This window comes from Apodemus sylvaticus, chromosome 20 (genome assembly GCF_947179515.1).
Source record: "Apodemus sylvaticus chromosome 20, mApoSyl1.1, whole genome shotgun sequence".
In the NCBI taxonomy this organism is placed as follows: Eukaryota; Metazoa; Chordata; class Mammalia; order Rodentia; family Muridae; genus Apodemus; species Apodemus sylvaticus.
Genome location: NC_067491.1, coordinates 4,914,998 through 4,941,087, shown reverse-complemented (window position 1 = coordinate 4,941,087; position 26,090 = coordinate 4,914,998). Strand labels below are relative to the sequence as shown.

Below are 26,090 nucleotides of genomic sequence, written 5' to 3'. Positions count from 1 at the left end.
CTGGGATCTGGGTGCATCACGGGGTGAGATGCTAGGAAGGTTACAGGACCAGAAGTGAGGAGTCTTGAGGTGCTCCTGGGATGTGACAGGGTCCACGGATGTTACTGTTTCTCTTCATCAGTCCCTTTGAGTGGCCCTGGTCTCAGCAACTTCCCAGGCTGTTCTGTGGGTAAGAGGGGCCTCCACAGTCACTGCACTGTCTCCACCATCCAACCCCAAGTTGCACATCGCAGGACAGAAACACGACTCCCTAATCTGTTCCTTCTCAGTCCACACTGGAAGAGAGGCACTGGCTAAGCCATGCCTGCAGGGTCTGCTCGGGGCTTCCCATGACTGGCCAGGTGGGGTAATCTGTCTCACCACCCCATTTTTCCTTCTCTACTCATATAGCCCCCCTCTCCTAGGTCCCATGTCCCTCTCTGAAGATGAACAAAGATGAACCTCTTTCCCCAGTTCTCTTTGACCCAGATCCTTCTGTGTCTGGACTGAGGCTGAGCACTCCAGTCTTTTCTTCTTCTTCTTCTTCTTCTTCTTCTTCTTCTTCTTCTTCTTCTTCTTCTTCTTCTTCTTCTTCTTCTAACTGAATATAATCTTCATTTACATTTCAAATGGTAAATCCTTTCCTGGTTCCCCCCTCCCCCAAAGCCCCCCAACCCCTCCTCCCACCCCCTGCCTCCATGTATAAGTCCCCCCATCCCACCTCCCCCCTCCTCAATTTCCCTTTGTTGGGGCATCAATCTAGCCTTCACCTGAGCCAAGGTTGTCTCCGGAGGGGCCCTGCCAGAGCCTTACACATACAGAGGCAGATGCTATCAGCCAACCATTGGTCTGGGAGTGGGGTCCCCAATGGAGGAGTTGGAGGGTGGTCCGGAGAAGCTGAAGGGGTTTACAGCCCCATGGGAAGAACAACGATGTTGGACACCCAGAAGCCCCAGGACTCCCAGGAACTAAACCATCAACCAAGGGGTACACATGGTTCCAGCCAAAAATGTGGCAGAGGAATGCCTTGTCGGGCATCAGTGGGAGTACTCCAGTTTTGATCTTGGCTGTCCTGGAGAACAGACTGAGTTGCTTTGCCAAATGACTGTCTCTTGGCATCCACCACTTCCTGCTACCTCACATGGGTTAGGTAAAGGCACAATATGACAAGAAAGTGGAAAGGACCGCTTTTCCTTCTTCTGGGACCCCAAACACCCCACTTTCAGGTTATGCTCTCTCTCTCTCTCTCTCTCTCTCTCTCTCTCTCTCTCTCTCTCTCTCTGGTTTAAAAGGGCAGGCTGATGGTTTGGAAAGGGAGGTGCTGGCATGGGCAGGGGGTAGGGAACCCTGGGATCTGAGAAAGCCAGACACAGCAGAACTATTCTGTTCCAGAGCTGCAGGGTCCACAGATTCCAGTCCAAACCAGCCAATGGGAGAAGGTCCCCTAATCCCAGGGAACTAAAGAATTCTCTTCAGTTATTCAATTCCCCTGCTGCACCCCACTCCTTACCCCCTCCCCCACCCTTAACCCCCATAGATTCAAAGGAGCCAGAGACCCCCATGAGTGAGCCCAGCCTATATCAGAGGAAGTGAACTCAACCTTCCAAGAAATTTGAGGCATGCTCTGAAGCAGGTGTCAGCCAGGACTCTACTGGGAACCTCAGCTTTGACACAGACAGACAAACTGTTCCAGCTCTCCATCCATGGACCCCCATACTTCTGGCTCCTGGGCTCATCTCCGCCCCTCCCTCTACTGAGGAGAGAAAGTGAATCCAGCCTCTTTATCACAAGTTAGATCCAGGCCTCCACAGCTGTGAAGGGGTTAAGAGGCAGAGCCAAATACCTCAACCTGCCCCTCCCAGGGATTAAGAGTCCTCTATAAAGGGGACTGTCAACCCAGCCAGGTCCAGGGGGTTATTAGGGACCCAGGCACTGTATTCACCCCCACTGCCATGTGGGAACTTCGGTCTGCCTCCTTTTGGAGGGCCATATTTGCTGAGTTCTTTGCCACCCTCTTCTATGTCTTCTTTGGGCTGGGAGCCTCGCTACGGTGGGCCCCCGGACCCCTACATGTCCTGCAAGTGGCTTTGGCCTTTGGCCTGGCCCTGGCTACATTGGTGCAGACTGTGGGTCACATCAGTGGAGCCCATGTCAACCCTGCGGTCACCTTTGCCTTCCTGGTGGGCTCCCAGATGTCCTTGCTCCGTGCTTTCTGTTATATAGCAGCCCAGCTTCTGGGAGCCGTGGCTGGAGCGGCCGTGCTGTACAGTGTCACCCCACCAGCTGTCCGAGGAAACCTAGCGCTCAACACGGTAAGGGCTGGCAAAGGGTGTGTGTGTGGGGGGGGGGGAGACAGTGTCCTGACTGTTGGCCTCACATGCTTGCTCATGTATGCACATATACTTTCCTCTGTGTGTGTGTGTGTGTGTGTGTATGTGCCGTAAGTGCTTTGGAGGGGAAAGGAAAGCACAGAGCCAGCCCTCCATGGAGAATACAGAAAGTTGAGTTCAGAGCCCCCTCTCCTTCTAACTCTTTTGTTGTTCTTTTTCTGCTGTGAGGTGGGGGGACTCTAGTTCTGGCCTTCCTATGTAGTCAGTCCTCCTGCCTCTTCCCCCCACCAAGTGCTGCGATTTCAGGTACACCCAAACACATCCAGCTTATGCAGTGCTGGGAATGGAACCAGGGTCTCATGCATGCTAGGAGGCAAGTCACGTCAAATGAGCTGCACACCCAGCTGGCTTTTCAGGTTTTCTTTTCTTTACTTTTTCTCTCCCCCTCCTCCCGCCCCCTTAAGACACGGTTTCTCTATGTAGCCCTGGCTGTCCTGGAAACTCTGTAGACCAGGTTGACCTCAAACTCACAGAGATCTGCCTGCCTCTGCCTCCCGAAGGCTGGGATTGCAGACATGCTACCACTGCCAGGCCAGAGTCTTAGATTTATTTTACTTTATAAAAGCTCAGTTTCCCGTCCTGTGTGAGTAAATGCAATCGTTTCTATAACAAAGAAGCTCCGTTAGGATAGAAATACTGGCTTGGGGGGGGGGGTGCTGCACATTCTTCCTCTCCTGGGAACTGAACTGTAAGGAGTGCCTGCCTGAAGTGGGAACGGCATGGCAGTGCTAACGCTTGCATCTGCTTCTGTTCCCTTTGGCCAGCTGCATGCTGGGGTCAGCGTGGGCCAGGCCACCACTGTGGAGATCTTCCTGACGCTACAGTTCGTGCTGTGCATCTTTGCTACGTACGATGAGAGGCGGAATGGCCGCATGGGCTCTGTGGCCCTAGCTGTTGGCTTCTCCCTCACCCTGGGGCACCTCTTTGGGGTAAGCAAGAGAGGTGGGAAACTTCTTAGATGGATTCCAGGGACCCCAAAGTATTACCAACTTATAAGGGTTCTTTCCTTCCTACTTCACCTTTAATCTAAGCATTATACACCCTATTCAGTACCAGTTGGCACAAAGGGATAAACTTTTTTATAACTACTGCATCTAATCCTTCTTGACTTTAGGATGGGAAACTGCATGTGAATAGAATTGTTCTTCTGGGTCTGTACGTCTGTCCCTGGGTGGAGTATCAGTGCTACTCTCTACTCTGGGGATGTGTAGAGCTGGCATTAACCCATTTTCTGCTGGCTGGAGACAAGACAGTAGCTCTCACTGGCCGTGGGGGCTGTAAAGAAGAGAGGCTGGGAGGGCCTGGTGGAGTGTCTCAGTTGCAACTGTGTCTTTTGCAGATGTATTACACTGGTGCGGGGATGAACCCCGCCCGCTCCTTTGCCCCTGCCATCCTCACCCGGAACTTCAGCAACCACTGGGTAAGTGAGAGTACAGGGTAAGTCACAGAGCGCTTTTGGGTGGGGCTGGACTGCAGCCTGCATTCCATCCGTGTCCTGCCAGCATGCAGCTACAGAGGCTGGATTAGACCTCAGCATGCTTACTAACTGTGCACATTGCATTACTTTGCTAACAGGAGAAGCTCTTAGCTGGGTATGGTGATATATGCCTGTAGTGCCAGCACTTGAGCAGCTGATGCAGGAGTATTTGAACCCAGAAAGTTGGGGTCAGCATGGATGACCATAGCAAGACCTCATTTCTAAAACAAACTGACAGGGAGCTCTTATAGGGAACTTCTCTTGTTAGCTGGAGCTTTTTACTGAGAATTCACTATGAGAACTAGAGGCTATTAGATAGTCAATACATCTAAGACAAAACATCTGGTTCCAGAGGTCAGAATGTATGCACAGGGCCCAGGTAGTACCTTAGCTTTAAGACTTACTAGTCTTGGGCTGGAGAGATGGCTCGGCAGGTAAGAGCACTGACTGCTCTTCTGAAGGTCCTGAGTTCAAATCCCAGCAACCACATGGTGGCTCACAACCATCCGTAATGAAATCTGAAGCTCTTTTCTGGGCTGCTGAAGACAGCTACAGTGTACTTACATATAATAAATAAGTAAATCTTTAAAAAAAAAAGACTTACTAGTCTTATATGCGATTCTGATTAGTACCTCATTCTTTGCCTCTATCCATCAGTTATAAAATAGGGTATTATAAAAAAAGCAAATGTGAAAGTTATCTGTATAGTGGTGCTTCTGGCACAGACTCTGGCATGGAGTAACTGTGAATTAATAATGGTAATGCTTGATTGCTTGGGCATGTCAAGATAAACATGAAAATAATTTAAAAGTATCTGTGAAAATGAACAGCCATTTCCACAGCAGCATTAGTTACAAGAGCCAAGAGTAAAAGCAACCCTAATTCTCCTTGCTAGAAAGGGGAAAAATCAAACGTGGACTGTGTGTGCATGGACTATTATTCTGCCATAGAGAAACAGTAGAAATTCTGAGACGCTGTGGAATGAGCCCCTAGGACATTACACTAAGTGAAATGAACTGTCATCAAACAATAGCTCTTACATAGTTCTACTTACATGCAAGGACAGCAAATGCCTCTGAGCCATCTCTGCATCCCCAGAGTCTAGAATTTTAAAACTAACCAACCAAGAGGGCCGGTGTTCTGTTCAGGGCTAGCCCACATGCTTCAGGTGAAGAGCCCCAAATCCAGCAGCAACAAGAAAAAGCGACTTTAACTTTCACTAGATAGAGCAGGATAGGTTGGTTGTCCTGAAGCCTGAGCAAGCCTTCTCTCTCCCCGTCCGCAGGTGTACTGGGTGGGCCCGATCATCGGAGGGGGCCTGGGCAGCCTCCTCTATGACTTTCTCCTCTTCCCCCGGCTCAAGAGTGTTTCTGAGAGACTGTCTATCCTCAAGGGAGCCAGACCCAGTGACTCCAATGGACAGCCAGAGGGTACAGGGGAACCTGTCGAACTGAAGACTCAGGCCCTGTAAAAGCTCCAGGTGGAGAGAGAAGTAGGAAGCCGCTGGGTTGCGGGGAGGGCCAAGCCAGCCCTCGGATGAAGAAAGAGACTGTGGGGAGGGGCATGTACTTCTTTGTTTTTTAACTTACGTTTTTTTCTTTTTTTTTTTTTTTCCTTTTGCTGTGTGAAATCTTTCAAGCTGCATTCACGACTGGTTGGTGCAAACTTACCTTCCTCCCCGCTCCAGCTACCTTCGCCGTGTGTGCGTGACTGTTCATATGAATGTGGGTGCGTGTGGCCCTGTCTGAGTTTGCGGGCACAGAAGCTAGGGAAGAGGAAAGAGGTGTCAACATGTATGTTCCCCCACCCCCACCCCGGTGTGGCGAGCACAGGGAACCCAAGACCTGTTTCCCAGTCAAGTATATGCACCTTGATTTTTGAGTAGTCACAGGAAAGGGATTCCTCTCAGAAAGCAGACAGAAAGGAGGCAAGGCCTTCTAGGGGTTGGGAGTTCTGGTAGGAGAGGAATTCATTTTCTTTCCAGATCACTACTACTAAGTTTTGAGGGAGTTAATGGGAGACTATAGCCTACTGATCTCAGGAATGCTTGTCCCAGAGACTGGGGGGGAAGATCTGAGAAAAGTAAACATGGGGCTTGAGTTGTTCTGTAAAAACCACATAAGCCTGCCTACATCCACCTGGTGGGCTGCGTGTTCATTCAGAAGTCTTGGACCACGGACTTTACAACAGAAATAGGGGTCAGGCAAGCCTAGAGTCTAGAAAAATGAAGTGGTTTAAAAAGCCCTGCCTAATAGCCCCGGACAAACAGTACTGAAGCCCAGAATTGCTCTATGAGGCTAAAACAGGAAATCTGGTGTCTGAAGCAAATTTACAGGAGGTGAGGGGCAAGACGGGGGGGGGGGGGTATATTCATTTAGAGCGAACCGAAGTTTTCAAATGGTATCTCTGTACTTTAATCACTAGCTCCATAGTCTTTTATTTTTGTATGTCTTTTCACTTTTCTCCGACCTATCCTTTCTCCCTCATGGCCCAGATATCGATCTCCTCTATCTAAATGCTTAATTCGGAGATGACTTTTTTTTTTTGAGCCCTATCTTGTTTTTGTTGGTAAAACAGCGTCGTCTCAACTGGGGCGCAGGTGACCCTGAATGAACAAGAAATATTTATTGCAGATCTTTCTATTCTGAGCCTCCTGTATATACTTTGCAAGCTTCAAAACATATGCGTATAAGAAGACAGACAACCCCAAACTCCATCCCAAACACCAAACAACCCCAATTCGTCCCAAATAAAACACATCTTTTCTAACTAGCCATTTAAGACTTTGGAATAGTCCAATTGACTGGAAGGGGAAGAACGTCTGTAAATTCTCCCTTAATTCGATCTTGATTCTTATTATAATTCAGTAGAAAACCCATAGCGTTTTGGTTTTTACTTTAGCGCAGATGCCCGACTCATATAAAAAAGACCTTTTGGGTTTCCCTGCTTATCCACTCTTCCTCCTTTCGTCCGGAGTCCTGTGGCTCTGCCCCGCTCGCCCCGCCCAGGCCCCGCCCAGGCCCCGCCCAGGCCCCGCCCAGGCCCCGCCCAGGCCCCGCCTGCGCAGGCGCAGACTGGTCGCTCCCAGCCGAGTGGCGGGAAAGGCTGCGACCCCGCACCTCAGAGCCGCTGGCTCTGCGAGGCTTCAGAGGACTCGCGGAGAGCGGGTGAGTGTGGCGGAAGGAACCAGAGCTGACAGCGGGCATCTCCGAGGCGGTGGGGCGCCGAGCAGTGGGGCAGCGAGCGGCCGACCACCTTCCCGCCGCGCGGTTGAAGGGTGGGGGCGAGGCTCCTGGCGCGCACGCGCATTCTGACTCTGCTCCTGGGCGAGCGCGCCGAGGATCAGCCGTGTTTTCGCGGGTCTCTGCACACTCCGAGCTCGGGGTAGGGAAGGGACCGTGAGGCCAGGATTTTCGAGTTCGAAGAGCAGAGCAGAAGCCTTCCGAGGGTTGTCATGCAGTCCAGATCCGAAGACAACAGTGGCCTGGAGGTCGTCAGGCGCTGGGTTCACAAGGCTTTGGGGTCTTCATAGGCTAGATTCAGTCCTAAGGACACAACCTCTGGGGATGTTAGCTAGGACAAGAGCCATTAGTTTAACTTCTTTCCTGGAGTGTCATTTCTTTGTCTTTGATGCTGTCACTAGAACCATGTTTTGGAAAAAAACAAAACAAAAAACTGAAGCCCTTGGTTTTACATTTACTTTGAACCCCATTTTGGTCGCTTACGGTTTTGATTACTCAGGTGGGTGTGTTTGCGCCCCTGACATCTTTCTCATCCAGTTTGACTTCTAACATCTGGGAAAGGGATGTGTTTGCTTCGCGTTCATTCATACTTCAAGGTACCTGAAACTCCCTCTGCTGGAGAGTTCTTGTCACTTAAGTGCAGTGACCCCAAAATCCAGTAATTCGATTTATCCAGCCCTCCAAGCTGGTCACTCCACAGAAGCCTCAGCAGGTTGGGTTGCTTGTTGCCAGCCTGAGGATTTGAACGAAGCCCTAGGGGCCCACATGGTGGAAGGAGGGAACTGAATCCTGCACAGTGATGTCTGAATGGGAACACACACAGAGATGAGTCATGACATCTCTCAGTATTAGTTCTGGCTGGGCTGGAATTCTCTGTGTAGAGCAGGCTAGCTTCAGACTCACAGATGTTCACTAGCTTCTGCCTCCCTAGTACTGGCCACTCCCTGCTTTGTGTTCCTGATGTAGCTTTATTATCAGTGCCCAAAAAACAAAGTTTATTGAGCACACTAATATTGTAGTGTGCATGGTGCTCAATGCCAAGAGATGAGAGTAGAGTTCCTGTGAAACGTTTTTCTCTTCTATCTTCTCATAGTGAGATGTTTTGTTTTGTTTTTGTTTTTCAAGACAGGGTTTCTCTGTATAGCTCTGGCTATCCTGGAACTCACTCAGTAGACCAGGCTGGCTTCGAACTCAGAAATCCGCCTGCCTTTGCCTCCCAAGTGCTGGGATTATAGGCGTGCGCCACCATGCCCAGCAGTGAGAATTGAACCAACAGCCCACCACACCAAGCCCTGACACTATGTTCTAGTTCCCCTTCCCTGCCTTATTTAAATGTAGAAACTCCCTGAGTTTCCCAAATTGGTCTCCATTTTGAGAACAACCTGCCTTGGGCTCCTGGGGCTGGGGTTTCACATGCTCCCCCACCCCCCACCCAGTATAAGCAGTGATGGGAGTGGGACCCAGGAATCCTGCATCCTTGGCAAGCCAGCTGAACTCCACCTCCTTCTGTCTTCAGAAAAGGTGACGCACACCTTTAATCCTAACACTTGGGGGGCAGAGGCAGGAGGATTTCTGAGTTCGAGGCCAGCCTGGTCTACAGAGTGAGTTCCAGGACAGTCAGGGCTACACAGAGAAACCCTGTCTCAAAAAACCAAAAAACAAACAAAACAAAACAAAAAAACAGTCAGTAGTTAGTAGAGAAAGAGGATTGTCCCGGGTACCCTGACATAGACAGCACGGGTGCTGGAGTGAGAACAACTTGTGTAGACTGCTCAGACTTCCATCCCTGACCTGCAGGTGGTCATGGAAAAGCTCACGGAGGAATGGTGTGTGGACTGCATCTCGAAGGTCACGTAGGCTTGGAACTGTGGGAAATCACAGAAGCAGAGGAGACCTCCAAGATGGAGGGAATAAACCGTGAGGAGCTTCATAGGTTGGGACATGAATGCGTGTGTCCTAAGAGAAGGTCTAACTGCCAGAGAAAGCAAACAGCCCACGGGTCTGAGCCTTGTGGTTAGGACTGGCTACCTAGGAGAGATGAGACCAGACAGACTGAGCAAACAGGCTGTTAAGTGAATGAAGAGAAAAATAAAATGCTCTTGCCTCTGAATTAACAAAGCAAAGAAGGAAAAGGGGAGGGCGAACTTTTAAATTTTTCTGTCCCCACCATCCACCCAACCTTCCAGTCCAAGGCAGTCTTTCTTGTTTACGTTGCTGCATTGTTTATTCCCAGCACAGCAGGCCGCCCTTGGTGTGCATCCTTGGGCTCTAAACGCAGGTCTTTTAGTTTCTGTGGAAGTTTCCTTACCTACCGCACCATTTAGCTGGCCTCCTCTTTGTCTGTGGCTGTCATGACATTTGGTAGAGGAGAAAGAGAAGAAACAATTCTGTCAGATAAGGGCCGGCGGGAGGTTATGTAAGAGAGCCAGGACTTCCATTCCTAATCCCCTGTGGTTGTTTTGAATGGAGAGGCCGTGTAAAGGAAAAGTAGGTCGGAGACTAGGAGGCTCAGGAACCCCACAGCCTGACAGTCACTCCCTGGAACTGGGGGGAAGGAGCTTGCAGTAGGGATTTCAGCCCTTCATGGTCACACAGGCAGACCCAGGCATGGTGGAGCACACCTGAGTTTGAGGCCAGCCTGGTCTACATACTGACTTCTAGGACAGTCAGGAGCACGTAGAATAACTTTGCCCCAAAATGGGGGAAAACATAAATAAATACAAAGTTTCTGTTTAATTTTTGTGTGTGTGATGGTGCAAATACTGGCTGTTGACAGCGCTCTTCGACTGCAGCAGCGCTTTCGTCTTCTCTTGCCAGCTTCTTGGGCCCAGCCTTGGAAGCGACAGACAGAAAAGGCCTTTGCTCTGCTATGGATGTGTGTGGGCTTGCACATACACACTTTGCTTTTTTTTTTTTTTTTTGGTTTTTTTTTTTTTTTTTTTTTTTGACACAGCGTTTCTCTGTATAGCCCTGACTGTCCTGGAACACACTCTGTAGACCAGGCTGGCCTTGAACTCAGAGATCCGCCTACCTCTGCCCCCCAGAGTGCTGGGATTACAGGCGTGCGCCACCACCGCCCGGCACACATACACACTTAAGCAAGCACATCACACACCAGTGGTCTCCCTGGAAAAGCTGAGTGTCTTTGAGCAGAGTCGGACTGCATGTACAGAAGCTACCTCTGCTTCTGAGACCAGGCCAAAAAAAAAAAAAAAAAAAAGGCTCCTTCCAGTCCTGTCACTCAGTGAGTGTTTCACTGGTTCCTTAGACTTAGTCCTGCACAAACATCATGACCAAGCAGCAAATGGGGAGGAAAAGGTTTATTCAGCTTCCACATTGCTGTTCATCACCACAGGACGTCAGGACTGGAACTCAAGCAGGTCAGGAAGCAGGAGCTGATGCAGAGGCCATGGAGGGATGTTACCTACTGGCTTGCTTCCTCTGGCTTGCTCAGCCTGCTCTCTTATAGAACCCAGGACTACCAGCCCAGAGATGATGGCACCACCCACAAGGGGCCCTCCCACCCTTGATCACTAATTGAGAAAATGCCCCACAGCTGGATCTCATGGAAGCATTTCCTCAAGAGAGGCTTCTTTCTCTGTGATAACTCCAGCCTGTGTCAAGTTGACACACAGAACCAGCCAGTACAGTCCTCATATTCCTGGGCTTTGCAGTTCGGAAGTAGGTTGGCAGTGGGGGTGGCAGCGGGGTTGTGGGACAGCGGTCAGTGTGAAGAAGTAGACCAGTTATATAAGAAGAGCTGAGTGCCGGGAGATAGCATCAGCTTGTACATCTGGGCCTTTGGAGACTCATTATCTGTTTCCCGTAGGGGTGGAGTCAGGGCTTAAAAGCCAGGGACTGCAGCCAGGAAAGGTCTTTTTAGAGGATGCTTCCAACCTAGAACAGGGTGCGGCTGAAGATGCCCAGGGAGAAGATTGACAAATATTCCTGATCTTCCACGGGAGTGGGTAAAGATGCAGTGTTTGCGTGTATGCGTGCATGTGCACGTGTGTGTGTGTGTGTGTGTTATTAATGTCAGGTTCCAGTCACTCAGGATTCTGGGCTTGTGCTATCTGCTGCTGCGGGCACAGGGATCTGGATAATTGGGGATGTGCCCCAGAGAGGAATCTGCCACGTCTGAGGCAGAGGCAGGGAGGTTATTTCTCCTGCTTGCGGCCTTTACTTCAGGTTCTGTCGGGGCTGATTTCCACTGAAATTACAGGATGACAGGGAAAGAACTTTCTTTACAAATGTCAGTGCCTCAGAAGCTGGGGAGATCGTAGGGGGTGTCGAGTCCCACACAGCAGCCTGAGGAGACCGCTCATTTGATGAAAGTACAAGCAGCGACCTGGGTTCAAGCCCCAGCACTCATAGAGAACCAGGCTCGTGGTTTGCGATTGACCTGTGGCTTTCTCACACACAGACAGACAGACAGACACTTCTGGACTCCCAGTTCCTACATTTGTAAATACTATATAAAATCACTGCGTGGCTGGGACTGGAATTTTTTTCTTCTTTTGCAGGGAGGGGAACGTGTAGGCAGGACAACTTGCTGGAGTCAGTTCCCTCCTACCGTGTAGGTTCTGTGGTAACTCAGGTTACCAACCTCAGTGGCAAGCATCCTTACCACTGAGCTATCTCGTCAGCCCAAAGCTAGGACTTCCAACTCCTGTGGTACATCCAGACTAGGAGGGCTGCATGAGGAAACTGTAGAAGATGGAGGAGGCCGTCTGACCCCTCCCAAGGCTGCAGAGGTCTCTGAGGTGAATATCTCAGCATTGATCCCAGTTTACCTGCATGGTTGTCTTAGGTCTGAAACATGTTCGTGTGGTTTCAGGATCCGGCTGTAGTATGGGCCAGGCCTTAATTCACAAACTGGAGTTTCTTTGGTTTCTAGTCAGCTTGAAAGAAGCTCTAACAAAAAAGCCTTCCCTGGGGCCAGCAGAAGCAGCTCAGTGCTAGAACATGTGCCCACCATGCACAGGAACCTTCCTGAATTTGATTCCCGTGCATCACAGTTGATTCATTTAAAAAAAAAAGTTTTCCCTGGGAGCAGCACTTTTAGTTCTGACAGAAGTGAAGCGGTTAAGGGTCTTGCCCGGAATATTCCCTAGTGTGAGTGCAGCTTGTTAAGTTTCCTTACCACGGACATCCCTCTCCTAGTCCCACAGGCCTCCCCGTTTCCATCTGCCATCCCCACTGCCCGTTCCGCTAGTTGGGCCTCTGGTGTATGGACTTGTACATGATGAACTGCGAACTTCTAGCCACTTGTAGCGCCCTTGGGTACTTGGAAGGAGGCACTTACCACAAAGAGCCGGATTGCCTGGGTGAGTAGTCTGTCGAGGAATCAGGAGGAAAAAAAAAAAACCAAACCTCACCATATTGAGGGCTGGTGAATTCCTCCGGCTGGGGGTACAAACAGAGCGTGGGCCCGGACAGCTTCACCTGGGTTCCGGGTAAGTATTTTACCCTGTCTCTAAAGAGAGTGTGAAGGATCTGATCCGGTACCTGCGGCATGAGGACGACACCCGAGACGTGCGGCAGCAGCTGGGAGCTGCGCAGATCCTGCAGAGTGACCTCCTGCCGATCCTCACGCAGCACCGCCAGGACAAGCCTCTCTTCGATGCTGTGATCAGGTTCGCTCCTCAGCCCTCCCCCTTTTGCGTGCCTGCCAGCCTGCCTGCACGCGTGCGCAGAGTCTGTGTTGGCAAGGAAACCTAACCACGCCTCCTTCACTGTCTCCCCAGGCTGATGGTAAATTTGACTCAGCCAGCCTTGCTCTGTTTTGGCAGCGTGCCTAAGGACCCCAGCGTCCGACACCATTTTCTGCAGGTTCTAACCTACCTGCAGGCCTACAAAGAGGTGAGAAGCCTTTCTCCAGAGGTATTAGGTCGCCGTTTGCAGAGGGGGAAAGGAGTAGGTAGGAGCTACCTACGGACTGTTCCCTGTTCCACAGGCCTTTGCCAGTGAGAAGGCATTTGGAGTCCTCAGCGAGACCTTGTATGAGCTGCTGCAGCTGGTGAGTGGGTCTGCATTGCACACATCCCACGGGCCGTCAGTGCTTCCACCCGGCTGTGCCCTTAGAGATACGGTAGCCTACTCTGGGGTTTCTAGTCACCACGTTTCTTATCTTGACCCCCTTCCCACCCCCAGCTTCCTTTCTCTGCTCCCCTCTTTCTCCTTTCTTTTTAATTAAATCATTTTATATGTATGTATGTGCACCCTGTGCGTCCGGTGCCCTTGGAGGTCAGAAGAGTTGTTGGCGCCCCTAGAACGAGTTATGGATGCTATGAACTGCTGTGCACATGCCGGGAACTGAACACGGGGTCTCTGCAAGAGCAATAAGTGTTCTTCACCACTGAGCTTTGCTCCAGCCCCCACCCCCCTCTTTTTTTTTTTTTTCTTTTCTTCCAGATTGGGTCTCATGTAGCCCAGGCTAGCTTTACACTTAAGTTTACTATGTAACTAAAGCTGGCTGTGAAGTCAGGACTCTCCTGCCTCTTCCTCCCAAAGATTATAGCCACACTACTGTACTCTGGGTGGTGTCCTGTCTCATCTGTGCATGCTAAACTCTACCACTCAAGTGTGTCTCTGGCTTTTTGTTGTTGTAGTTGCTTGTTTTTGAGGCAAAGTCTCAGTACACTGCCAGAATGACCTTGAACTCACTCTGTGATTTAGGCAGGCCTTGAACTTGAAGTCCTTCTGCCTCAGTCTCCTGAGACGCTGCGGTTAGAGGCCTGTGCTACCAGGCTTGGCTCACTCTTATTTTGCTTTTTTTTTTTTTTTTTTTTTTTTTTTTTTTGAGACACTCACTTTGTAGCCCAGGCTAGCCTAGATCTAAGAAATGGTCCTTCTGCCTCTGCCTCCTGAGAGCTGGGATTAAAGAATTGTGCCACCATGTCTGCTTTTTATTTCTAGTTTTTATTTTTAGAAATTTATCTAATAGTGTGTATGTGTGTGTGTGTGTGTACATGTGCACATAGAAGCCATAAAAAAAAATGACAGGTGTTTTTCTAGACACCTGGCTTGTTGCGTGTGTGCTGGGGTCTGAATTCCAGTCATCACGATTGTGTTGAGAGCGTTGTTAAGCACTGAGCCATCTCTCCGTACCTTTTCTTTCTTTTTTTTTTTTTTAAACTTTCTTTTTCTTTCTTTCTTTCTTTCTTTTTTATTTTAAAGATTTATTTATTTATTATATGTAAGTACACTGTAGCTGTTTTCAGACACTCCAGAAGGAGTCAGATCTTGTTACGGATGGTTGTGAGCCACCATGTGGTTGCTGGGATTTGAACTCAGGACCTTCGGAAGAGCAGACAGTGCTCTTAACCACTGAGCCATCTCTCCAGCCCCCTTTTCTTTCTTTTTAGTCCCATTTCTCAGGGCTTAGTCTTACAGCCAGTCTTTTCTCCTTTTGCCCAGGGCTGGGAGGATCGGCAAGAAGAAGACAACTTGCTGATTGAACGGATCCTTCTGCTGGTCAGAAATATTCTCCACGTCCCAGCCAACCCTGAGCAGGAGAAGGTGAGGAGAGTTTGGGGGCACCCGAGTTCTTGCACTGGTTAAGGTATACCCCAGTCTCTTAGGCTTTCTGTCTTCTCCGAGTCTGGGGGCTAGCCTTAGCCACACAGTGAGGTGGGGACTCCGGGAGCTGAGTGTGTCCTCCCTTCCTCTCCGCTGCCTGCTCAGAGGATCGACGATGACGCCAGCGTCCACGACCGGCTTCTTTGGGCAATTCACCTCAGCGGCATGGACGACTTGCTCCTCTTCCTGTCCAGCTCGTCCGCTGAGCAGCAGTGGAGCCTCCACGTGCTGGAGATTGTCTCCCTCATGTTCCGAGACCAGGTGAGACCTTACCACAGTCTCCCAGTCCCCGCCACATGCTTCTGCCGCGGGGCCCGAGGAGCCCTGCTGGTGATGGGAGTTCCCTGAGGAGGGGAGGTGATGCTCACCCTGGCTGTGACCTCCATCCAAGGCCCAGCAAGTGTTGTCACTGTTTGTGCTTCCCCTTCCGAGAAGGAGTGAACTAAGGCTAGAAGATGGCTGTCCTGGCTGAGCCTTCCCTCTTTGTCCCACACCCAGAACCCTGAGCAGCTAGCCGGCGTAGGGCAGGGACGCTTGGCTCAGGAGCGAAGCACGGACGTGGCAGAACTGGAGGTGCTGCGCCAGCGGGAGATGGCGGAGAAGAGAGCTCGGGCCCTCCAGCGAGGAAACAGGTGGGTGGCAGGCTGTGATCTGACTTGCAGCGGTCCGAGGCTGGGTAATATTTTAAAACTGACTCTCACAGAGCCGCTGATGATGGAGAAGGCCTGATACTTGGGGAGACCCGAGGAGTCATTTTGGAACCCCCTTTCTTCCTTTGCCTGAAGGCACTCTCGATTCGGGGGCTCCTACATTGTCCAGGGGTTGAAATCTATTGGGGAGAGGGACGTCGTCTTTCACAAAGGCCTGCACAACGTGAGTATGCATCCGTAAGTGGCAGAAACTTTGGAGTCGCAGGGCCTGAGAGGGGTGGCCCTCTCTGGAGTTCTAGCTGCTGTGTTTCTGGCTTAGAATGTGTGTGAAAACTCAGGTATTGACCATATCGTGTCCACTGATGGCCTCGCCGCCACCAGAGGCAGACGTCCCCCTAGGCGTCTTTTCTAAGAAAATCTCGGAACCGTGGCTATAGAAAGAACTGCAAAGCGTGGGGGTAGCCAGGACTTAATCTAACGCCTCAGTCCATGTTCTCAGCTCCAGAACTACAGCTCGGATCTGGGAAAGCAGCCCCGGAGGGTGCCGAAGCGGCGACAGGCTGCCCAGGAACTGTCCGTCCATCGCCGCTCGGTCCTGAATGTGAGGCTCTTCCTCAGAGACTTCTGCTCTGAGTTCCTGGAGAACTGTTACAACCCGCTCATGGGCGCAGTCAAGGTGAGAGAGAGCTCAGGGACGACATGTAGGCAGTTAGGGGCAGAGCAGAGAGAGGCTAGCCTGAGCCACACTGTGGCCGGTGAAGGGCAGCCTGCCAAGGAGCCCAGGGAAAGCTGACCTTGGACTGGGGACCCCACAGGGAGAGGGACCCCGACAGAGTGGAGATTCTGAGGAGAGGGTTATTATTAGCAAGACTAAAAAAATAGTTCTAGGTGGGACTGGGAGATAGTTCAGCAGTTAAGAGCACTTCCTGCAGAAAGTTTGATTCTGCTGCCCAAGTTGGCTTGCTCAAAGCTGCCTGTAACTAATCAGCCCTGATTCCCTGCCCTGGCCTCCAGGGACATCCACACCCCTGTATGCAAACCCACACAGAGACATGTATGTTAATTAGAAATAAAGTGGTTGTTGGTTTTTTTAAATGAGAAAGGCTCTGGAATAGTTTCCCCAGAGTACAGAGAGGGGGATATGAACAGACCTGGGGAGAGCTGGGGGAGACTGAGCTGAGGACTCTGGAAAATACTGTGTTAGCGTCCAGGGTCCAACCCCTCATCACAGGCCACAAAGGCTGGCGGCCATCCTCGGTGGTCTCTTGATAGGATCACCTGCTTCGGGAGAGAGCTCAGCAGCACGATGAGACCTACTACATGTGGGCGATGGCTTTCTTCATGGCCTTCAACCGAGCCGCCGCCTTCCGCCCCAGCTTTGTCTCGGAGACCCTCAGTGTCCGCACCTTTCACTTTGTGGAGCAGAACCTCACCAACTACTATGAGATGATGCTGACGGACCGCAAGGAGGCCGCCTCCTGGGCACGCAGGTGAGGGGGACAGCGGTGGGGGTTACGGGGCGCCTTGTCTGAGTCCGAACACCAGAATCTTGGGTAATATTTCCCTTGCTCATGGTCGAAGTGGTGTGGGGACCTGGTGGGAGGTAGCCTTGAGGGGAGGTGTCGGCATTTACGACTGACAGAGCCTTCAGCTGCCTCCTCTCCATTTCACCCTCTGCTGTCCACTCTGGCAGGATGCACCTGGCCCTGAAGGCCTACCAGGAGCTGCTGGCCACGGTGAACGAGATGGACGCGTGCCCAGATGAGGCTGTGAGGGAGAGCAGTCGCATCATCAAAAGTGAGGCCCCGGCCTGGGCTCTGATCCCGCCTTCCATTTCTTGCTTAAGATATCTCATTCTTCCAGGTCCTAAGTCATCTCTCCGTTCCGAGCCCTCTCATTCCGTTCTTGTTCCCACCCCCAGACAACATCTTCTATATGATGGAGTACCGGGAACTATTTCTGGCACTCTTTCGAAAGTTTGATGAGAGATACCATCCACGCTCTTTCCTTCGTGACCTGGTAGAAACCACGCACCTCTTCCTCAAAATGCTGGAGCGCTTTTGTCGGAACCGTGGGAACCTGATGGTGCAGGTACAGGGCAGCCCCAGGGTGTGGGAACAGCTATAGGGGAGGGCAGAGGACAGAGGCTTGTGGCATTGCCAGTGTGGAATGGCCCATTGAGTTTACGTTCCCTTCTCAAAAGGGAAGGAAGAAGGTGGAGGGCATGCCAGCTCTGCCATGCGTGTGACTTACAGGTACACATGCACACACACACATGCACACATACACACACAGGCTCACACATACTATAGACACACAAAGTAAGTAGGTCAGGCTAGTCCTGTATCAATTACTGTTAGAATACACTCAAGCAACCCATGTCAGCCTCCAAGTCACTAACCTGAGATTGTGTTCAAAACTTGGAAGTAGAAGAAAAGCCAAAGACAAAACTCCATGGAGGGCTGGAGGGATGGCTCAGTGGTTAAGAGCACTGTTTGTACTTCCAGAGGTCCTGAGTTCAAATCCCAGAAACCATCTTGGTGGCTCACAACCATCTGTAGTGTGATCTCATGCCCTCTTCTGGCACCAAGGCGTATATGCAGATAGAGCACTCAAAATATATAAATAAATCTTTAAAAAACAAAACGAAACAACATCCAAGGAATTTCTATCTTAGAGATACAGATTCTGCTTTGCAAAACCATGTTTGTTTTTGGTATGGGGCTAGCAAGATAGATCAGTAGGTAAAGGCATTTCCTTCTGAGCCTGGCGATTGAGGGCAGCCTGGTGAGTTTCAGGATAACCAAGGCTACATGTCTCAACCCCATCCCACCCCAGAAAAGGCAATTAGGATGGACAGATGGATGGGGAATTCCTGAGGGTGATGTTTGATTAAAGGACTTCATAATCAAACACATCAAAGGCAAACTCTTACTCCAAGAGATAAACGTTTTCTGTTTGTCTGCATCAGTTCTTACCCACTGAAATGGCACCTTCCCCTGACTTGCCTGTTTGTCCTGGAGGGCAAGGAAATACAGTGTCGATTGCTTCTGCCTGTCCCCCTCTGCCTCCTCTCCACCCCACGGCTGCTCTCCGTCCTCCTCTGCCTCCTCTCCACCCCACGGCTGCTCTCCATCCTCCTCTGCCTCCTCTCCACCCCACGGCTGCTCTCCATCCCCCTCTGCCTCCTCTCCACCCCACGGCTGCTCTCCGTCCCCCTCTGCCTCCTCTCCACCCCACGGCTGCTCTCCGTCCCCCTCTGCCTCCTCTCCACCCCACGGCTGCTCTCCGTCCTCCTCTGCCTCCTCTCCACCCCACGGCTGCTCTCCGTCCTCCTCTGCCTACACTGCACTAACCTGCTGTGGCTCTGCTGCCTCTACCATACAGTGCTTTCCCCACAGAACAAAAGAAAAAAGCGAAAAAAGAAAAAGAAGGTTCAGGACCAGGGTGTTGCTTTCTCACATAGCCCTGAGGAACTGGAGGCCCTGTGGCCAGCCCTGGAAGAGCAGCTTCTGCAGTGCGCCCAGGTAGGTGGCTGGAGAATTGTACCCTTTTTAGGACAGCATTCTTGTAGACAGTCCAGGTTTCTCCCACTCTGCTCCCATGGCTGCGTCTGTCTGTAGGACCCCGAGCTCAGTGTGGACACCATTGTTCCCTTCGATGCGGCCTCAGAGGTGCCAGTGGAGGAGCAGCGCGTAGAAGCCATGGTGAAGATCCAAGACTGCCTTAGGACCGGCCAGGCCCCGCAAGCCCTGGCCCTCCTGCGGTCTGCCCGGTAAGAGTCCTGGGCTCTGAGGGAATGGGGAGGCCTTCACTGGGGTCCAGGGTCCTCAGAATTTAGAAAAGAAGAGACTTAACAGGCTGTGGATCTCTGTAAGCAATACTAACTCTTCGTAAGCTCTGATCACTGGTTGGAGTATTTTATATTTGTCAGAAAACACAGCTAACTAAAGAAAGAAAGAAATACAGTTCTACCAGCCAATGTTAACCATGGTTCACATGTTGACAAACCTTTCAGTTTCATCTGTGTAGAGATACCATGTGCCTGCCTACAGACACAGGATACGGCATTCCCCACTTGAGGGTTATTTTTATTTCTATATATACATGTAGGTAGGTTAGACTTATTTTCCATGTAGGAGAATTTTGCCTGAATATATATGTATGCACACGCACCACATGTGCCTGTTTGCCTGTGGATTTCAAATCCTTTGGAACTGGGGTTCCAGGCAGTTATGAGCTGCTATGTGAGTGATGAGATTGAGCCCGGGTCTTCTGCAAGAGCAGTGTGCCTTGTGAGAAGAATTCCCAAGGCTCCTTCTGTGCCTTGTGAGAAGAATTCCTAGCTTGTTTCGTCTCTGAGGTGACGGTTCCCACTCTTCCTTTCAGTTGACAAGGAACTAGTTTTTCCTTCTAGTCCTAACTGCAACTCCAGTTTCCTGTGATTAAAGCCTTTTCTGTCTATCTCCAGGGAAGTGTGGCCTGAAGGAAATGTGTTTGGCTCTCCAGTCATTTCCCCAGGGGAAGAAATGCAGTTGCTGAAACAGATCCTGTCCGCGCCCCTTCCCCGTGAGTCTCTGCTCTCTCCCGTCTCTTTTCCCACGCCTCGCTACGCTGCTCTACGCCAGCACAGCAGACACCCAGCAACCCTCACTCTGCACAGGGCAGCAGGAGCCGGTGGAAGGAGATGCAGAGGAGGAGGAGGAAGAGGAGGAGGAGGAGGAGTTACAGGTGGTCCAGGTGTCCGAGAAGGAGTTTAGCTTTTTGGACTACCTGAAACGGTACGGGCTGAGAGGGCTGACCTCAGGCCCCTGCGGGCATGAGCAGCCTCCGTCCGGTGCTGAGTAATTTCCCTCCGTGATTCCATGCAGCTTCGCATGCTCGACCATCGTGCGGGCCTACGCACTCCTCCTGCGGAGCTACCGGCAGAACAGTGCGCACACCAACCACTGCATCACCAAGATGCTGCACCGGCTGGCCCACGACCTGGGGATGGAAGCCTTGCTTTTCCAGCTCTCCCTGTTCTGCCTCTTCAATCAGCTGCTTAGCGACCCGGCTGCTGCAGCCTACAAAGTGAGGGGCTGCCACGAAGGGCGCCTGGCGGGCGGTGGGGGATTCAACATAACTGTCTTCAGCCACACCAGAAGAGGGCACAGATCCCATTACAGAGTGTGAGCCGCCATGTAGTTGCTGGGCATTAAACTCAGGACCTCTGGAGGAGCAGTCAGTGGTCTTATCCGCCGAGCCATCTGTCCAGCCCCCGTGGGGATTCTTAAGAGACAGGAAGGTTAAGGCTTTAGGTCAGAGATGAGGATGCAGTGGGGCTGTCAGCAGGCAGTTCTGCATGGAGGATAGAAGAGATGCGGCGAGCGAGGTAGAGGCAAGCTGCGGACAGGCAGGTCTGAATTTATTTGAGCTAAAGTGCCATGTCGTTTTTCTTTCTTACAGGAGCTAGTGACGTTTGCCAAATACATCATTGGCAAGTTCTTTGCATTGGCTGCAGTGAACCAGAAAGCGTTTGTGGAGCTGCTGTTCTGGAAGAACACCGCAGTGGTTCGGGAAATGACCCAGGGATATGGCTCCCTCGACAGTGGGTAAGCTCAGGGCTGGGGACGGGTAGGAGACGAGGACAGTGCAGTCACAGGGCCACATGCGGAACATTCCACCTAATGTTTCTTTTCCTTTCTGAGACAAGGGAGTAGCCTCATGAGGTGAGACACCTTTCCTGAGGTTACCCAGAACAGGAAGGAGACTGGGCTAAGCCTTCCGCTACCTTTAGTTTCCTTCTCTGTCACCGGCCTTCACAGAGGCGGCCCCTGGTGACAGTGGGCCAGGACCCACAGTTTCTGTGTGCTTCCCTAAAATGTGCTCAAGGTCAAGCTGTGGCAATGCCTCTGCTCCCAGCGTAGCAGACAGGCAGGCAGGCAGGTCAGAGTTAAAGAGCTACAGGACTACAAAGCAAATATAATGCCGCCCTGAGTTACAGGAGGCCTTTCTAAAATAAGATAGGCTTCACATAGCTGTTTGTTGTCCTCTGGGGTCGGTCTCTCTCTCTCTCTCTCTCTCTCTCTCTCTCTCTCTCTCTCTCACACTCACACACACGCGCACGCACACACACACACACACAGCATCTTCCCTCTGGTCTCCTCTCTCTCTCGCTGCTCTTTTTCCCATTTTTCTTAGTCCTTGGACTGTCCAGTTCTGTAAGCCAAGATCAAAAAAATCTCCTGGCCAGGCAGTGGTGGTGACACCTTTAATCCCAGCACTTGGGAGGCAGAGGCAGGCAGATTTCTGAGTTCGAGGCCAGCCTGGTCTACAGAGTGAGTTCCAGGACAGCCAGGGCTACACAGAGAAACCCTGTCTCGGAAAAAAAACAAATCCAAAAATCAAAAAAAAAAAAAAAAAAAAATCTCCTGGTTTGGGCTCTGGAGTTCTTCAGTTGAGAATAAAGTAAGAGGCTTTTCTTGGGTCTCTGCTGAGTTTCCTGCTCCGCCCTTGGTCTGGCATGACGGAGCGAGCTTTGCCTTGTCTTTGTAAACCAGTGGCCTCCTTACACCTGTTCCTCTTTCGCCGTTCAGGTCTTCCAGCCACAGAGCCCCTGCGTGGAGCCCTGAGGAAGAGGCCCAACTTCAGGAACTATACCTCGCCCACAAGGATGTGGAAGGTGTGAGGTTTGAGATCTCAAGAGGTTGCGAGGAGGGCGGTCTGCGCCCCAAACTCCTCCTCACTGCCCATTCCCTCTCCACCACAGGTCAGGATGTAGTGGAAACCATCTTGGCGCACCTGAAAGTGGTTCCTCGAACACGCAAACAGGTCATCAACCATCTGGTTCGGATGGGCCTGGCCGACAGTGTCAAGGACTTCCAGAGGTAAAGGCGTAGGCTCTGGAGGGAGCTGGGGTACAGAGACCTCACTTTGCTCCAGACCTCCCCAGGCACTAACCTTGACCCCTGTTCGAATAGGAAAGGGACCCAGATCGTCTTGTGGACAGAGGACCAGGAGCTGGAGTTACAGCGGCTCTTTGAGGAGTTCCGGGACTCCGATGGTGAGTGAGGCTCTGCGGAGGTGAGAGCCGGTCGGGCCCTCACTCCACGCCTCACTTCCCACCTTCTGTTCACTTGCTGCATTCGTGTCACTCGGGGTGAGCTGAGTTCTGGTTTCCATCCCTCCCTCAAAACACTCTCTTCAGATGTCCTTGGTCGTATCATGAAGAATATCACAGCCAAACGCTCACGGGCTCGAGTTGTGGATAAACTGTTGGCCCTGGGGTTGGTGTCTGAGCGGAGGCAGCTATACAAGAAAAGGAGAAAGAAGCCGGCGCCTTCTTGCACGGTAACCATCTTATCTTGGCTCTTGCAGCCTGGGCCTCACCCCACAAAGCACTGTAGAACTCCTCCCGCCTCAGGGTGTTCAGACCGGGCCCTCGTGGGTGCAGAAGCCAGGAGCCCCCTGAGGCCCCCAGAGGCCATTTTCTCATTCCTGTGTCTGCAATGAATCTCAGCAGAATGGAGCAGAGTCCCAGAAAGACTCTTGGCAGGACGATCCAGAAGAGGAAGAACACTTGTCAGAGGGCGAGAGTGAAGATGAGGAGAGCGAGGACGGCTTGTCAGCAGGACAGGTTCAGGGTGGCTCCTCTCTCTCTGCCAAAAACCTCGGTCAGAGCCTGCGCCAGGAAGGTAAGGACTTCGGCTGGGAGAGATGTCAGAGGTGGAGGGTTAGGAAGGGAAGGGAGCCAAGTAGAGTTTCCCCTCTTCGCCCAGGCCTCTCTGCTCCCCTCCTGTGGCTCCAGAGCTCCCTGATTCGTGCAGCAAATGACCGAGAAGAGGATGGTAAGTGTTGGGCCCTGGGCAACCTGGGCCTGGTGTGACCCAGAGCACTCCCTGTGCCACATTGTCACCATGCACCGCCGGCCCTGTCTGCACCACATCTGCAGGCTGCTCCCAGGCCATCCCTCTGGTGCCTCTGACAGAGGAAAATGAGGAAGCAATGGAGAACGAACAGTTTCAGCATCTGCTGCGCAAGCTAGGGATCCGGCCGCCCAGCTCAGGCCAGGCAAGTATGGGGGGAGGGGTGTCAGCCAGGGATCTCTGCTCCTGTCTCAGAGTATGCTCTGCCTCCCAAGATTCCAGCCTCCCCTTCCCTAAATTGTGTTCCACACTGCCTCCTGCCTGTCTGGAGCACTGATGGCTCTGTGTGCTGCAGCCTCCGGGAGGCGTGCCTGGCTCTGTGTGGCCATTCCACCCACTTTCCACCGCGCACGCGCTCGGTCTGTTCATGCATAACCACTTGATCTCCCCAGTCCTGCTGGAAGGCTGCAGCCACACATCAAGGCCCCCACACATAGACATGTGCGCACCCCAACATACAGAACCCCCCCCACACACCTTCCTGTTGACCCTCAACCAGCCTTCAAGGGTCAGCTCAGCACTTCCTCAGAGAGGCAATCTTACTTGACCCGGATCCTTTCCTGTGTTCATTGCTAACAGCTGTATTTACAGTGAATGCTACCTGGTGTGGCACTGAGGTAGATGCTGGGTCCATATTGTGAGTAGTAGGTTGACAACTCCCGTGGGTCATTCCTGAGGAGAGTCATGCTGGTTCCATGAATAGTGGCCAGAGAGGCTGGTCCTCCCCGGCAGCGGCTTCACCTGCTGTGTACCTGCAGGAAACCTTCTGGCGAATTCCAGCCAAACTGAGCTCCACCCAGCTCCGGAAAGTGGCTGCTTCTTTGAGTCAGCGAGAAAACGAGGAGGAAAGAGAAGAGGAGCCAGAGCCAAATCCAGGACAGCAGCGTCCCCGTGAGCAGAGTCCTCGTGAGCAGAGTCCTCGTGAGCAGAGTCCTCGTGAGCAGAGTCCCCGTGAGCAGAGTCCCCGTGAGCAGAGTCCTCGTGAGCAGAGTCCTCGTGAGCAGAGTCCCCGTGAGCAGCACCGAGCCGGCGCCCTGAGAGCCCTCTTGTCAGCCCGTAAGAGGAAAGCAGGCCTGGTGTCTGCAGAAGGTAAAATGCCATGGTCACCTCCTGGTGACTTACTCTGTGCCGCCGTGCGGGCGTGAGTGCCAGTTCCCTAACTGTCTTACATCACTTCAGAGGCGGCCCCTGGGGAGGAAGACTGGAAATCAGTGCCTAAGAAGCGGCAGCTGCTGGACAGCGACGAAGAGGACGACAATGAGGGGGACAGACAAGGTAGGCCTTCCTCCAGGGGAGACACGGTCATTTGCCTTACCTTCTACATGCTGAGATGTCCGTTTCCGTCTCTTACCCGCCATTCCCACAGCAGCAGTGTCAGGAACTCCAAGAATCCACAAGAAGAAACGGATTCAGATTGAGGATGACGATGAGGATGACTGAAAGCCAGACGCCTTTGACCACACGAGTGGAAGGCACAGGAGCTACTTTGCCTGGGCTGAAAGCAATCTTCTCAATCTTCTCAACGTTTTGGGTGGAGTCTTTGCAGTAAGCCAGTGTGCACAGCTGGTCTCTGGATCCGTCTGTAGCAAATAAGAGTGGTGAAACGTTGAAGGCGGCCTGGACTACTCTCTGGACTGCTCCTGGCTTCCTTCAGACGGGGAGCTCTGTGACATAGGACCTGAGTGTTCCTACCGCCCTCACAAGGCCCTGGATTCCTGCCATGGACTTCCCAGTGGTTGATCCCAGGACACATGATTGAGCCCGTTTCTGCAGTTGAGGTACAGTTGTGATGCACTGCCCTCAGGCTTGACTTGTGTTTCATATTAAACATGTAAACTTAACAGTTGCTGATCTCAGAGCGACCAGCCAGTCATCTGTTGTCTTTGGAAGAACTTTAAGAGCAAAGTTAAAAGACGTTTCCTGAACTGAGCGTGGTAGCGTAAGCTTTTGATCCCAGCATGTGGGGGATAGAGGCAGGAGGATTGCCACGAGGGAGAGGGAAGAGAGTGGCCCACACCTGGGACAGTAAATGTAATTTTTTTTTAAAAAAAAATTCAGCCTGACAATAAATGTACTTTTAAAAAGAGAGATTTTTCTTTTGTCGTCTTCTTCTCCAGTAGACACAACGGCAGTGTCACACCCTGATGCTTCATCTTGTTGGCCATGGGGTGCGTGCCTGCTGGCCACGCCAGCCCCTCAGGAGGCTTTGGTAAGATTTGAAATCCGAGGCCATTCTGGACAAGTTAGTCAAACTCTACCTTAAGGAAAACAAACAAACAGAAAACACTGAGAATAGATTATGTGTGTGTTTCTAAGTGTACACCAGGTGTGTGCGGGTGCCCACAGCGGCCAGAGGAAGGCCTGGATCCTCCTCCGGAGCTAGATACAAGCGGTTGTGAACTGCTGGATGTGGGTGCTGGGAACCGAACAAACACAGTGCTCTGGAAAAGCTGCAAGCACTCTTGGGGGGGGGGGGGGGAGCCGTCACTCCAGCCTGCAAGGCGGATCTTCCTGTCTGTGGACTGGGGAGAAGCAGAAGCTGCAAAGAGTTTAAAACAGTTATCCCTTTGTAATCCGGCTGTGCTCCCTTTTGACTGTTGCCCTCAGAGCTCAGACCTTCAGGGGAGTTATGAAACATATTATAGGGGCTGGAGAGATGGTTCAGTAGTTAAGAGTACTGACTGCATTTCCAAAGGTCCTGAGTTCAATTCCCAGCAACCACAGCCATCCACAGTGTGATCTGATGCCCTCTTCTGGTATGTCTGAAAACAGCTACACTGTGCTCAAACACATTAAATAAATAAATTACTTAATTAATTAATCTTTAAAAGGAAAGATATATATTACATAAGCACAATTGGTTA

At 51.6% G+C, this 26,090-nt stretch overlaps 2 protein-coding genes and 1 long non-coding RNA gene across 7 annotated transcripts in view; 2 read left to right on the top strand and 1 right to left on the bottom strand.

The window, feature by feature from the left end:
• LOC127670470 (uncharacterized) overlaps window positions 1-26,090 on the bottom strand; it is a 215,795-nt gene that overhangs the window by 93,040 nt on the left and 96,665 nt on the right. The gene's annotated exons all lie outside the window — the stretch shown is intronic.
• On the top strand, window positions 1,932-5,317 carry Mip (major intrinsic protein of lens fiber). Its single transcript, XM_052164941.1, has 4 exons — window positions 1,932-2,291; window positions 3,134-3,298; window positions 3,709-3,789; window positions 5,132-5,317. The coding sequence occupies exons 1-4, from the start codon at window positions 1,932-1,934 to the stop codon at window positions 5,315-5,317; spliced, it is 792 nt and encodes a 263-aa protein (XP_052020901.1).
• Window positions 6,910-25,312, top strand: Timeless (timeless circadian regulator). Of its 5 annotated transcripts, XM_052164921.1 has the most exons (30): window positions 6,910-7,013; window positions 11,612-11,851; window positions 12,252-12,415; window positions 12,571-12,724; window positions 12,836-12,950; window positions 13,045-13,107; window positions 14,508-14,609; window positions 14,775-14,930; window positions 15,168-15,301; window positions 15,455-15,542; window positions 15,819-15,995; window positions 16,592-16,809; window positions 17,013-17,116; window positions 17,241-17,410; window positions 18,721-18,846; window positions 18,943-19,094; window positions 19,791-19,888; window positions 19,983-20,100; window positions 20,191-20,392; window positions 20,768-20,913; window positions 21,898-21,983; window positions 22,071-22,188; window positions 22,282-22,364; window positions 22,509-22,651; window positions 22,821-22,995; window positions 23,080-23,148; window positions 23,253-23,371; window positions 23,985-24,315; window positions 24,406-24,501; window positions 24,593-25,312. In XM_052164921.1, the coding sequence occupies exons 3-30, from the start codon at window positions 12,319-12,321 to the stop codon at window positions 24,664-24,666; spliced, it is 3,714 nt and encodes a 1,237-aa protein (XP_052020881.1). In that variant the 5' UTR covers window positions 6,910-7,013; window positions 11,612-11,851; window positions 12,252-12,318; the 3' UTR covers window positions 24,667-25,312. The 5 variants fall into 5 exon arrangements, with proteins under 5 accessions (XP_052020881.1, XP_052020884.1, XP_052020882.1 ...); XM_052164924.1 differs by lacking the exon at window positions 11,612-11,851 and having other exon boundaries at window positions 22,824-22,995; window positions 24,596-25,312; XM_052164922.1 differs by lacking the exon at window positions 11,612-11,851 and having other exon boundaries at window positions 22,824-22,995.

Bases quoted from the DNA above. Each gene is read 5' to 3' on its own strand.
- Mip (XM_052164941.1), top strand. From the start codon at position 1,932: ATGTGGGAACTTCGGTCTGCCTCCTTTTGGAGGGCCATATTTGCTGAG. The intron at 2,292-3,133 runs GTAAGGGCTGGC...CCCTTTGGCCAG, and splicing joins GAAACCTAGCGCTCAACACG to CTGCATGCTGGGGTCAGCGT. The intron at 3,299-3,708 runs GTAAGCAAGAGA...TGTCTTTTGCAG, and splicing joins CCCTGGGGCACCTCTTTGGG to ATGTATTACACTGGTGCGGG.
- Timeless (XM_052164919.1), top strand. From the start codon at position 12,319: ATGGACTTGTACATGATGAACTGCGAACTTCTAGCCACTTGTAGCGCC. The intron at 13,108-14,507 runs GTGAGTGGGTCT...CCTTTTGCCCAG, and splicing joins TGTATGAGCTGCTGCAGCTG to GGCTGGGAGGATCGGCAAGA. The intron at 22,365-22,508 runs GTGAGTGAGGCT...CACTCTCTTCAG, and splicing joins GGAGTTCCGGGACTCCGATG to ATGTCCTTGGTCGTATCATG.